The 13,257-nt window shown below is 46.9% G+C and overlaps 1 protein-coding gene across 2 annotated transcripts in view; it reads right to left on the reverse strand.

Annotated features, from left to right (window-relative positions):
- Positions 1-2,877: 2,877 nt before the first annotated feature.
- fam91a1 (family with sequence similarity 91 member A1) overlaps positions 2,878-13,257 on the reverse strand; it is a 37,954-nt gene continuing 27,574 nt past the window's right edge. For both annotated transcript variants that reach the window (XM_084484406.1, XM_084484405.1), the window contains exons 17-24: positions 11,251-11,385; positions 10,633-10,746; positions 10,156-10,228; positions 5,903-6,046; positions 4,668-4,760; positions 4,062-4,185; positions 3,525-3,594; positions 2,878-3,138 (exon numbers count right to left, since the gene is read on the reverse strand). In XM_084484406.1, the coding sequence (XP_084340532.1) occupies positions 2,953-3,138; positions 3,525-3,594; positions 4,062-4,185; positions 4,668-4,760; positions 5,903-6,046; positions 10,156-10,228; positions 10,633-10,746; positions 11,251-11,385 (939 nt within the window). In that variant the 3' untranslated portion in view covers positions 2,878-2,952. The remainder of the gene's footprint in view (positions 3,139-3,524; positions 3,595-4,061; positions 4,186-4,667; positions 4,761-5,902; positions 6,047-10,155; positions 10,229-10,632; positions 10,747-11,250; positions 11,386-13,257) is intronic.

Below are 13,257 nucleotides of genomic sequence, written 5' to 3' on the forward strand. Positions count from 1 at the left end.
TCATTTGCATTATCATTAGAATTAGTATTATTATTCAGTCAATAATATTCACAGTCCCATCAAACGAGCAAGACAAAGACTTTCTAAATGTGGATTGATATAAAACTAACAGTATATTTTTGTACTTCTTTTCTTAAAACACTGGTAGATGATTCTAGGATAGAGACGGGGGCTAGGGACGGGGTGACTGCGTGACGCAGGGGTTATCGGGAAGATAAAGGTCAGGGGTCAATTTTTGTGATGCACATACAAAAAAAAGAAACAATAATGTCTCCAATGATGTAGACTACAATACACACACGCACACGCTCACACACCACATACACACTTAAGTCTCTACACAATTATCATGCTTCAACTGGACCTCCTATGAAGTCCTTTTTTCTACATTGTCACCAGCATTATTATCAACAACAAAGGGGTCAAAAATGTTTACGGAAGCCGATGCCATAGAAAGTACAAAAACTGAACGGGAACAAAGGTAAAATAACACAGAATGGCTTCCAGCTGCAAATGCGATTAAAAAGGAACTTTACGTCCGTGAAGCACCGCTAAGAAAGAACACTTTCTGAGCCCCGACGGGTCTCAGACCTCAGCTACACGGCCTCCTCCCTGACCCTAACCCTCCTCCCTGGGGCCAGGACTAAGTTACCCCAAACTCCTCCATGGACACACAACCCCCAAAAAGACGCCATGTTGTAAACAAAATCACTGGGGGGGGGACAGCGTGCGCCGAGAACAACGTGGAGCCGGCAAAGGAAAGAGGCCAGCAGGTTGACAGCCCTGGGTGAAGCACCGGGCCCCGTCACCCGGGCCCCGTCACCCGGGCCCCGTCACCCGGGCCCCGTCACCCGGGCCCCGTCTCCAGCTCCTCGTCTTGTAGAGAGAATATGGTCATGTGGTCCTGGGAGGCTTCCTCATTTGTCTAATCAATGCCACAATAATTGAACCGAATGGAGAAAAAAAAAAGGTTTAAATTGTTATTGGACCTGGAATGGTGGTGATCTGATACTGCGAGTGTAGTCCTAACCGACCAAAGTAAGAGTTAAGGCGACAAAATAATAACCATCATGAAACAATAATAACAAATAGAAAGGTGCTAACAACGTAAGAGAGGCATTGGTCTTTGGTGTCACCGAGAGGTGCTGGGAGGATGGAGAGGAGATCAGCTCCATGAGGATTGGCTAATGCTTCACCACCTGGGCTACGGCTTGGAAACACCCACAGCCCATTCCAGGGGTGGAACCCAGAAGCAATCCCACACCCACTTCAAAAACTAAAACGCCAATAAAATAACAATCAGAAACAAAAGTAGAACATATCATTACTTCATCCAAAGGGGTTTGGACCCACAGAGAAAGGACTGGAAAAGGGCCATCTCAGGACATGGTTTGTGCAACAGTATCATGCATCAGATCAGATGAGACAAGACGGGGAACCACAAGTGACCAGGCCAGGCCCAAGTCTTGGTCCATTCCCACACATTTACAACCAGTTAGGCTGATCCACTCAACACAGAATGGGTTGATTACATCTAAGCTGATAAGTCACTCACCCTCCTGTCCAGGATGATGATAATATTCATAATTATAATAAAAACATCCATTCAATGCTGGGATAAAGACCTGAACCCAATGTCCTTGCGTTCTCTAGTGCTTCAATCTCGCATTGGTGTTGAAATTGTCAGGGTCATAACTGAACACCACAACGGTTGCCCATTGAGTGGGGGTGGGGGGTCTATACTTCAACAACAGAACCACTTGTTACAAACACGCTCAGTTTACAATATGGCTGCGGCCACAAGGAGGGGACTTTTACACCAGCTGCTAACGTCCCCCTAGCATCAAACGCCCCCACAGAGGAGACACGGGGGGGGGGGGGGCTTCATTCTGCTCTCCACCGGGAGATCACTGAGAGGAGGAGGAGGAGCAGGAGGAGGAGGAGGAGGAGCAGGAGGAGGAGGAGGAGCAGGAGGAGCAGGAGGAGGAGGAGGAGCAGGAGGAGGAGGAGCAGGAGGAGGAGGAGCAGGAGGAGGAGCAGGAGGAGGAGCAGGAGGAGGAGCAGGAGGAGGCCTGGGAGGGACACAGTACTGCCTTGTGACCAGATAAAAATAAACGGCCGTCAAGAGTTTGCGAGGCAGCAAGGCTCCCGGATCGGGTCGCCAGAAATGCTAATGTGGTTAATTTGATTATTTTCTGTAACTAGAGGGTTAGGGTTTACAGCCCAGCCAGGGTTGCCAGATCGGGCAGGAAATCTGGCCCAATCTGGCAACCCTGTTCCTGTAACTGAACATACAGTCAGAGGCTCCTATGGGCTGGTCCCTCTGCAGGGGGGGGGGGCAGAGGCTCTGGTCCCGCTGCAGGGGGGGGGGGGGCCAGAGGCTCTGGTCCCGCTGCAGGGGGGGGCAGAGGCTCTGGTCCCTCTGCAGGGGGGGGGCCCTCAGAGGCTCTGGTCCCCTGCAGGGGGGGGCCCTCAGAGGCTCTGGTCCCGCTGCAGGGGGGGGGCCCTCAGAGGCTCTGGTCCCCTGCAGGGGGGGGGCCCTCAGAGGCTCTGGTCCCGCTGCAGGGGGGGGGCCCTCAGAGGCTCTGGGCCCCTGCAGGGGGGGGCCCTCAGAGGCTCTGGTCCCCTGCAGGGGGGGGCCCTCCTATGCGGGCTGGTCCCCTGCGGGGGGGGCCCTCCTATGCGGGCTGGTCCCCTGCAGGGGGGGGCCCTCCTATGCGGGCTGGTCCCCTGCGGGGGGGGCCCTCCTATGCGGGCTGGTCCCCTGCAGGGGGGGGCCCTCCTATGCGGGCTGGTCCCCTGCGGGGGGGGCCCTCCTATGCGGGCTGGTCCCCTGCGGGGGGGGCCCTCCTATGCGGGCTGGTCCCCTGCGGGGGGGGCCCTCCTATGCGGGCTGGTCCCCTGCGGGGGGGGCCCTCCTATGCGGGCTGGTCCCCTGCGGGGGGGGCCCTCCTATGCGGGCTGGTCCCGCTGCAGCGCGGCCAGGTTGAGGGCGGGGGGGGCGCGGCCGTTCCACTCGCTCAGCGCCCCGTCCCTGAACAGCAGGTTGAGCGCGGGCAGCGGGACGCCGGCCTCGGCGGGGGGCTGGCTGAGGGGCCCCGACACGCCGCTCTCGGGGTCCGCTGACTGGCTGGAGTCCTGCGGAGAGGAGGGTCAGGGGCCGTCGTCATGGCGATGATCTTTGACACCAACTACTGACAGTAACCCGCACAAAAGTGTTCTGATAAAGGAGTACAACGTCACCTAACATTTGAATGTTTTTTAATACAATGTGAATTATATTATAAGCATTAAGCCAATCAAAGCAAGATCTGTATTAAGAGACCATTCTCTGATGGCTGATTGCTTGATTAAAAAAGCACAATGTCACCCTGTGCGCCACTAAACAATAAACCACATTGCTCCAATCTCCTGCGTTGTTAATCATCTCTTCCCACACAGAAGCTGTGGGTTATGAGTAGTTTTAGTATTATTATTATCAGAGTGTTGGAGGGTAAGGGGTGAGAGGGGAACAAAGACTTCACCTGGAATGACTGAACAAAGCTCAGCACTTTGAGGGACAGCTTCCGGCTCTCGTGGAGCAGCTCCTGCAGGCTGGAACCACAGAATAACAATTCATTCTCTAACGGTTTCAACGCAATTATATTTTACAATTCTGTCCTCTCAAATTGCATTTCAAATGTATATTCCCTCAAAGCGCATTTCAATTTCCATTCTTTGATATTTACAATTCCATTGACATTCTCTTCTCTGATTGTCTATTTTGAATTCCCTGCTCTGTCCCTTGATGTTAAAGTCTATGATCGCGTGTCTGTTTGTATGATCGCGTGTCTGTTTGTATGATTGCGTGTCTGTTTGTATGATCGCGTGTCTGTTTGTATGATCGCGTGTCTGTTTGTATGATCGCGTGTCTGTTTGTATGATTGCGTGTCTGTTTGTATGATTGCGTGTCTGTTTGTATGATTGCGTGTCTGTTTGTATGATTGCGTGTCTGTTTGTATGATTGCGTGTCTGTTTGTATGATTGCGTGTCTGTTTGTATGATTGCGTGTCTGTTTGTACCTGGTCTTGCTGCAGAGTTTGTGCGAGGCGATCTTCTGACACACTCTGCGGTTGAGCTCGGAGCTGAAGAGAGGCATCCCGAAGCTGAGCTCCAGAGGAACCCACTCGTCCTCCCTGGGAAGAGCTGAGGAACCAGAGGAGATGATAATAATAATGATGATAATAATAATAATAATAATAATAATAATGCTAATAATAATAATAATAATATACAAGCAATGTTTTTTAAGATAGCTTGGACCAAAAAATATTATTTATTAATAGGAAAAATCTATCATGTCGTCTGCATAAAACCACGATATAATTATACTTTATTATTCCAGAAGTGAGCTCAGTACAGCTAAGCCCCTATGAATGATTCAGGAGAAGAGTTAGGGAGAGAGAGAGAGAAAGGGAGGAAGAGAGAGAGAGAGAAAGGGAGGAAGAGAGAGAGAGAGAAAGGGAGGAAGAGAGAGAGAGAGAAAGGGAGAAAGGGAGGAAGAGAGAGAGAGAGAAAGGGAGGAAGAGAGAAAGAGAGAAAGGGAGAAAGGGAGGAAGAGAAAGGGAGAAAGAGAGAGAGAGAGAGAAAGAGAAAGAGAAAGAGAGAGAGAGAGAGAGCGCCACTACCGTCCGTCTTGGCCTTTGCCTCCCCGTCCTCCACCAGCTCAAAGGACTCTGTGCTGCCGTTGGTGTCGAAGCCTCCGCCCAGGTGAGTGTCACCTGGGACAACAATGACATCATCAATCACCTTGCTGCCACTCAGAAGGCCAAGCTCCGCCCCCGTTCCTTCATTCTTCATTAATAAACAACGGAAGAAAATCTCCCGTCAAGTCTGCATCTCAAGGGGAAGTCTGGGTGTTGATGACAAACCAAACGACATGCTAGGAGGTGCTGAATGACACTGATAATTGTACAAATGAACACGGCTATATTTAACACCCAACCCGTCTTCTACAGGACTTCTATTGTTGTCATCGCCTCAAACTCTATAAAGTAAAGAATAAAGTAAAGAAGTAGATGAGAACAATGAGCCACTGAAGCTCCATCAGAGGAACAACCTCCAGACGTGGTGGTCCGCCTGCTGGTTAAATACCTTCTGCCCTTCATTTAGCAAACGCACTGTTTCCATTTGTGGAGCCTCAGCGCCTGCTTACTCTGTGATTGGAGTGGCATTGGCAAAATTAAATCAGAAAGTCACTTCCATTAGCTCAGTCGGCCACAATAAAGAGACACAATTAAACAGACAAACATCTTAATTAAACCAGGCTGGAGGTCATTCCCATCAACAGCCCTGAGGCTGAGGGACCACAGCTCCGTACGCTAAAGCGTTAGCGCGCCGCCCACTGCGTGGGGAACAGTGTCTCCTGGCACTGACATCCCAGTAGGTGCACAGCCTGTATCATTTCAAGAACAGCGTGATTTATGAAAAATGGAGCCCATTTAGTAGCATGCACTTCCCAGCACAAATGGCAGGTGTGTGTGTGTGTGTGTGTGTGTGTGTGTGTGTGTGTGTGTGTGTGTGTGTGTGTGTGTGTGTGTGTGTGTGTGTGTGTGTGTGTGTGTGTGTGTGTGTGTGTGTGTGTGTGTGCGTGCGGCTGCGTTTTGTGTGCCTGGGAGTGTTGGGACACAATGTACTGGAGAACGCCAGTATGCAGTCTGGCTCAACTGGGAGGGCATGGCATTAACACAGCCGGGGTCAGCCCTTCAACTCACACAGGGACACACCAGTTCTGACAAACTATACGGAGTGAGTGAGTGAGTGAGTGAGTGAGTGAGTGAGTGAGTGAGTGAGTGAGTGAGTGAGTGAGTGAGTGAGTGTGTGTGTGTGAGTGTGAGTGTGTGTGTGAGTGTGTGTGTCTCACCCCTGCAGTCGTTGGCGTCCCCGTCGCGGTGCCGCTGCCTGTTGGGGTTCAGCATGGTGACGTAGCCACACTGGTGCTTCAGGTCCACGCGGTCCTGCAGCGTGCGCAGCGCCTTGTGCACACACATGTTGGACGAGGAGAAGTCTGTGGGGAGCAGGAGGGGCGCGGTCACCAGGGGCCAGTCACACTGTGGTCAGTTGATGGTTTCATATTGATACATATATATTAAAATGACCAGGACATCATATTTATATATATTTAAATCATGAAATAAAATATTGCTTGCCAGACCCAACATCTCTTTGTTTACTAGAATCATACTATTAACAATAATAATAATAATCATAATAATTGTTATTATTTGTCATCATACTATTGATACTCCCCTGTAACCCACCCACCCAGCCAGCCAGCCAGCCAGCCCCCCCGCTGCTCCTCCTAACACAGCAGCACAGCCATAGTGGACAGACCCTGGCTACCAGCTGGGAGGGGCGCAGTCTGGCACATTCCCACTTTAAGGAGCAGGTCGGGTCCAAGCCCCCATCCTTGTTGGGCTACAAGTAGACTAGGTTGGCACTGGTCTAGTGGATAAGGGTTTTGCACGCCAATAGGTTCCGAGTTCACCAACCCAGCGTTTATCAAATAGGTGTACATTCAGGGGGTACTTTAAGTTTTATGTCTTTTAATATTGGTAAAGAACAATGTTAAAATGTGTGTGTAATAATAACCATCATAAAATGTTATAAATTCTGAATGTATTTGCACCACCAATTCAAAGGTGCAGTGTGTAGACTTAAGGCATGTAGCGAAAGGGACAGAACAGAGATGGAATATAATGCTCAGAAGTATGTTTTATTTTGAGTATATTCCTGTGAAAATAAGAATTGTTCTGTTTTCGTTGCCTTAGATTGATTGATTAAATCAACTTGTGTAAGGGAACCCCCTTGTTGAGCTAGAATTCACATTTTAAAACATGAAAACACGTTATCCCCAAGGCCACGACCCATTTCAATACTTGAACACGTCCATTCTTCACGAGCGTTGTAATGAGCCATGTCGTATATTAAATTACACCCCGTGGCATTTCACCATTAAGTTAGCTACCAATACCAGGTGTCCCAGAAGCAGAGGACAGCTGGCGGATGAGGCAGATTATGATCAACTGGTATGCATTCTTGCATTCTTACATCCATGTTTTGGAGTATTTTGTTTTTGAGGTTGTTTCCCCATTCGATAACTACACTCACTCTTTGTTATCACTCTTTTGTTATAAAACGTAACTGTAACTGCGATACAACTGCACAGTGTCAGGTTATCAAAGGCAAAATTCACAGACCGCTGGTCAAGTGCTGTTGATTAATACACATAACAGACAGTGATAATGATAGGTCTATGAATGTGGTTCACCACTATGGATACAATAAGAGGACTCTGAGAACGGTAAAAGGCGGATGCCTCCACCATTTCCTACAACATGTACTTTGTCAATAGTGATGTTCTTTTCAGGACGTCAAAGGGCCTTTTAATATACTCCTCAACAACGCGACGAAGGGGCCTGGGCCTAGCGGTGTGGACGGGTGGGACAGGGCAGCGGCGCTCCGAGAGAGGGTTAATAGTATAAGACCATGGCGTTCTGTGGATGTTCTGATGTGTGGAGCTCGTCTGTAGGAATTGTTACACTGCCAAGCCGCTACGCCTTGGCAGTGTAACAATTTCACTGTCTTGTCTGTGTAAAACCAAGAGGGTAAAATCCAACTTTGTGACAGAGCCGTCTTTCTTAGTTCATTGGAGTAGACGGGGCTACGCACCGAGAGTAGACCTCTTTACAATCATTTGCATACTACAAATATTTATTTTATTTTAAGCCACTCGCATGCAATAATGAGTAGACGACATCTCAGTGTAGGCTACTATTTACAAAAACTCCAATTTATTCTTTATTTTGCTGACATATTATTTATTTTGCTTACATGTTTTTTATCCCCACGAAAGCCTCGTAAGGAAAGTTTCTCTGCGTCTTTCTCGTAGATAACACCATCTTTCAACGTCTTTGTTAAATGCGCCTGCATCACCATCACCCATGATGGTCAGAAGCTTGCGGATTTCACCGTCTCCAGTTAGAACTCATCATGTTGATATCGCTGTGATTTCTCTGTCTAGACAACGCAGCGACACCTCTAGCCAAGCCCCCTCCCCGGAACCGCCAAGCCATCTAATCGCATTTACATGAAAATGAAACCGCCGATATGTATTGTATCTGATGTATGTATATGTGTAGGGTCAGAGAGGGTCAATTGGGGTACGAAATCAAGCCGGTATATTTCCTCAGTCAGTAAACGCGTGGACCATGCCGGGAAAAAGGCGGGAATAAGACAGGTATATTTGACAGTGACAACGTTTTGTGGAGCCGTTGATTTTGACGTTTGTGTCCGACTAGAACTGTAAGGTAACGCTCCGCTGGGTGGAGGGGGAAGCTCTTCTGAGCACCGTTTATTATGTCCGAGGTTAAGAACAGTTCTAATATAATGCAACGGTGTGTTGCACATTTCATATAAAACATTGCTCATTATAACTCTCATACACAACGACGAATAAACATGAAATAAACCTCTAAATCTCTACTTCCAGCTGAAACACTTTAAGGCTCCCCAAGCTCCCTGCTACGGAGTCGTGTTTAACTGTGTTGGTGTCAATCTAGACCTCGACACCAACCAAGTGTTGGAAGATAGAAGATAGTGGAAGATAGGGGACAGAGGGACAGAGGGACAGAGGGACAGACAGACAGGGGGACAGGGTGACAGACAGGGGGACAGACAGGGGGACAGACAGGAGGACAGACAGAGGGACAGACAGGAGGACAGACAGAGGGACAGACAGGAGGACAGACAGGGGGACAGAGGGACAGACAGAGGGACAGACAGGAGGACAGACAGGGGGACAGACAGGAGGACAGGGGGACAGACAGGAGGACAGACAGGAGGACAGACAGGGGGACAGACAGGAGGACAGGGGGACAGACAGGGGGACAGGGGGACAGACAGGGGGACAGACAGGGGGACAGGGGGACAGACAGGGGGACAGACAGGGGGACAGGGGGACAGACAGGGGGACAGGGTGATACACACACAGCGTTGGCCTTTGGATGGTTTAGGGTTAGGTTAGGGTTAGGTTAGTTTAGGGTTAGGTTAGGGTTAGGTTTAACATCATATTGCAGAGACCAAGACTGTAAAAAAATACACTAAACCGGTGGGATGGGGAGAAGTTTCTCCACTGATTTCAATCGTGAGAGAGTTTATACAAAGGTTTATAATCCATGTTAAATAAAAAAAAAAATAATATATATATATATATATATATATATTTAATACTCAACATATATCATATGATGTCAACATAAAGAATCTATGTACAGAATTTATGTCTGTTCGTTTTTTTTTCATTTTCCAAGGGGCGTTATCAACGAGTTCAGACCAAAATGCCTCTGGACAGGAATGGATAGCTCTACAGCCAATCAGAGCAACGGAACAGGAATGGATAGCTCTACAGCCAATCAGAGCAACGGAACAGGAATGGATAGCTCTACAGCCAATCAGAGCAACGGAACAGGAATGGATAGCGCTACAGCCAATCAGAGCAACGGAACAGGAATGGATAGCTCTACAGCCAATCAGAGCAACGGAACAGGAATGGATAGCTCTACAGCCAATCAGAGCAACAGAACAGGAATGGATAGCTCTACAGCCAATCAGAGCAACGGAACAGGAATGGATAGCTCTACAGCCAATCAGAGCAACAGAACAGGAATGGATAGCTCTACAGCCAATCAGAGCAACAGAACAGGAATGGATAGCTCTACAGCCAATCAGAGCAACAGAACAGGAATGGATAGCGCTACAGCCAATCAGAGCAACGGAACAGGAATGGATAGCTCTACAGCCAATCAGAGCAACGGAACAGGAATGGATAGCTCTACAGCCAATCAGAGCAACAGAACAGGAATGGATAGCTCTACAGCCAATCAGAGCAACGGAACAGGAATGGATAGCTCTACAGCCAATCAGAGCAACAGAACAGGAATGGATAGCGCTACAGCCAATCAGAGCAACGGAGCGCGTCACACGGGCATCTTGGTGGAAATGGTCCAGAATGCGTCTCAACAGCGCGGTTTCAGCCCTGTGAGAGAAACGGGGCCAGAACCACAGAAAGTGGTTTGATGAGGGAAAGAGAACTGGAGATAAAGAGATTCAACCCACCTCCTTTCAGATCGTCCTCGTCGAACGGGAACGGGATGTGAACCGTCTCTCCATGGCCGTGCATCCCGTGACCCTGACACACACACACACACACACACACACACACACACACACACACACACACACACACACACACACACACACACACACACACACACACACACACACACACACACAACATTGTAATAAGTGTTAAGTTGATTCAGATTAAAAGGCTCAAACACACTGGCTCATTACGCAGCAGCAATAGCTTTGATGTGTGTTTGATGTGATGTGAAAAATGATACATATATTATCACCTCAATCAAAGGGAATAACACATGATCCATTTATTGTAGCTGCTACCTAGGATTGAACAAGACCGTGTGTGTGTGTGTGTGTGTGTGTGTGTGTGTGTGTGTGTGTGTGTGTGTGTGTGTGTGTGTGTGTGTGTGTGTGTGTGTGTGTGTGTGTGTGTGTGTGTGTGTGTGTGTGTACCTGGATCAGCACTGCGGAGTGTGTGAGGGCGTCGTTGAGCATGGCCAGCACGTTGGACGTGGGCACCACTCCGGGGTCGTGACCCCAAGAAGTGATCAGCAGCCGGTCATAAACCTGAAACCATCGTGTGCTGGATTAATCCTCTCACATCCTGCTGTTGGTCATAAACCTGAAACCATCGTGTGCTGGACTAGTCCTCTGACATTCTGCTGCTGGTCATAAACCATCGTGTGCTGGACTAGTCCTCTCACATTCTGCTGTTGGTAAGATGTAGGTTTTATCTTCAGAATATTTATACTGTATTTTTGTTTACAATGCTTGCCGTCTTATTATACTATATTTACTTTGCTGTTACAAATCATTTCCTCAGGGATCCAAAAAGTCATCTATCTGTAAATCACATTATGCGTTATATTACAACAGCGACGCATCCAACGGGAAAATCCTCAACTTATTCTGTGTATCAATCATTCAACCTTTATTGTTTTTTTGTGCGTAGCAACAAGGGAAACATAACAATACAAGGAGTTTAAAATAACAGTAACAGTTTAAAATGACGGAGATAATTGGAGGCTGATGGATTCAGAGACCGTAACACAATGGTAGTGAAGCGCTCACCTGGAATATGTCGGGCAGTTTGCGCAGCCGCGAGCCTTTGGAGAGCAGCAGGGAGGGGGGCCCCTGGCCCGTCACCTGGTACAGGTACAGCTTGAACCAGATAGAGCTCACCTCCGGGATGGCTGGGCCGATGTGCTGCACACACACACACACACACACACACACACACACACACACACACACACACACACACACACACACACACACACACACACACACACACACACACACACACACACACACACACACACAAAGCTTCATGTGAGAAGACATGAACACGTAAGAAGAAATGACAAGAACATTAAATAATATGATATATATATATATATATATATATATATATATATATAAAACATGTTTATATATAACAATAAATAAACTAGAAAATGTAATCCCACGCATAAGGGATTACTGTGCGTAGAAATGCCTCTTTTTGCATGTCGCTTTGGATAAAGGCATCTGCTAAGAACCATAACCATATTCCAGTTCAATCCAGCTGAGGGTTGTATAGAGGTTGATGGTTGAGTGTGGATGAGTTGAGTTATGGTTGGACAGAAATCAGACACTGGACATAGAAACCATCAACTTCAGTCTCTTGTCTTCTCTTAATTCACAACTTTTGAACAATTATCGGTTTTCTGTGGGTAAGATGAGGGAGGTAGTTAGAGATGCTTCTTAAAATGTAAATCACAGTCAATACTAGAAAATGCATTTCCTGGAGAAAATGCGGTGAGTGCTGTAGTACAAAGCCACACAGATTAAGATGTAAAGAAACGTTAAATGGCTTAAATCAAGTGAAGGGATTTGAGTTCAAAAGTCTAAATGGAGTAAACATGTAAACATGCACACCATTTAAAAAAATGTAAATGGTTGGAAACAAATAAAGTGACAGCTGAATAAAAACGCAAAGCATTGCTAAAAATGCAGAAATGCAAAATTAATTGAACAGAAGAATCTGAAAGGTCAAATGTATTGCAGTGCACCTGGAAATCCAAAACTGACTGACGCTGAATTACATTACCTGAAGAAGCAAAGTGCTGAAATACATTGTTACAAAAGCTGGAAGCTAAACTGTAACACTGTCAAAGCTGGAAGATAGTAGCAGTAGTGGTACTAGCTTTTGACGCTCCGCGACAAAATTCGCCCCGCAACACGTTTCAATGTGCGGTGTGAACACAGTTATGCACGGCGACAGATTTAGATTTGTCGCGCGAAAAATGTGTCTTTTGGTGTGAACTCACAGTTAGACTGTGATTATGAACAAAAGTGTCTTGATTTGTTAAACCTTTGAAAGAAGGTTAACGACAAATAAAGAGTTTGTAAAGTCTTTAAATATTAAGTGTCAGAGAATGGGCAGACGGTTCCTCCGTCCTCCCATTGATTTCCATTGTAAAAAATAGTAATTTAAAAGTAGAATATCTCAAAAAGTATAATGTTTACAAATATGAAAAGTCATTACCCAAATGTACGGCCCTAGACCTTTGTGACAGATGTTGAATGGAATCGATTGGTTCGGTAGTTTTGGCCACATTAATTGCACAAGTTTGTTGAGAAGAAGAATAACAGAAAAGGGATACAAAGGTTGTGCATTCCTAAGCACAATAATAAAGCACACAGAACGTGGCTTTAGCAGTGGCTGGGTCTCGACGGGTCTGAACCGCTGATGAATGGAAGGAAAAGAAGTTAGAAATACCATGAATGGATTGTTTAATATCTCTAATATCTCTAATGTCTTCTCAGTGCTATGTGTACGTGCAGGGTGCGACTTATGTTTCGAAACGTTTTTTATTCATGTAAATAAATGAATTTTTTCCGAACTTGACCTTCTTCACTGCATCTGCAGGAATATCGGAATGGTTTTTTTCCTGTTTAACCCATCAAGTAGCCTAGCTCAATATGTTGGCTCTAATTGCCCATCTTGAACTTTCCTCATGCGGACACAAAGGGGCTGTGGTCATGCACAACAAAACAAAACATGCAAGAAATAAATCCCCCTAAATGAACACC

This window comes from Micromesistius poutassou (genome assembly GCF_964030765.1).
Source record: "Micromesistius poutassou genome assembly, chromosome: 20".
NCBI classification, from domain to species: Eukaryota; Metazoa; Chordata; class Actinopteri; order Gadiformes; family Gadidae; genus Micromesistius; species Micromesistius poutassou.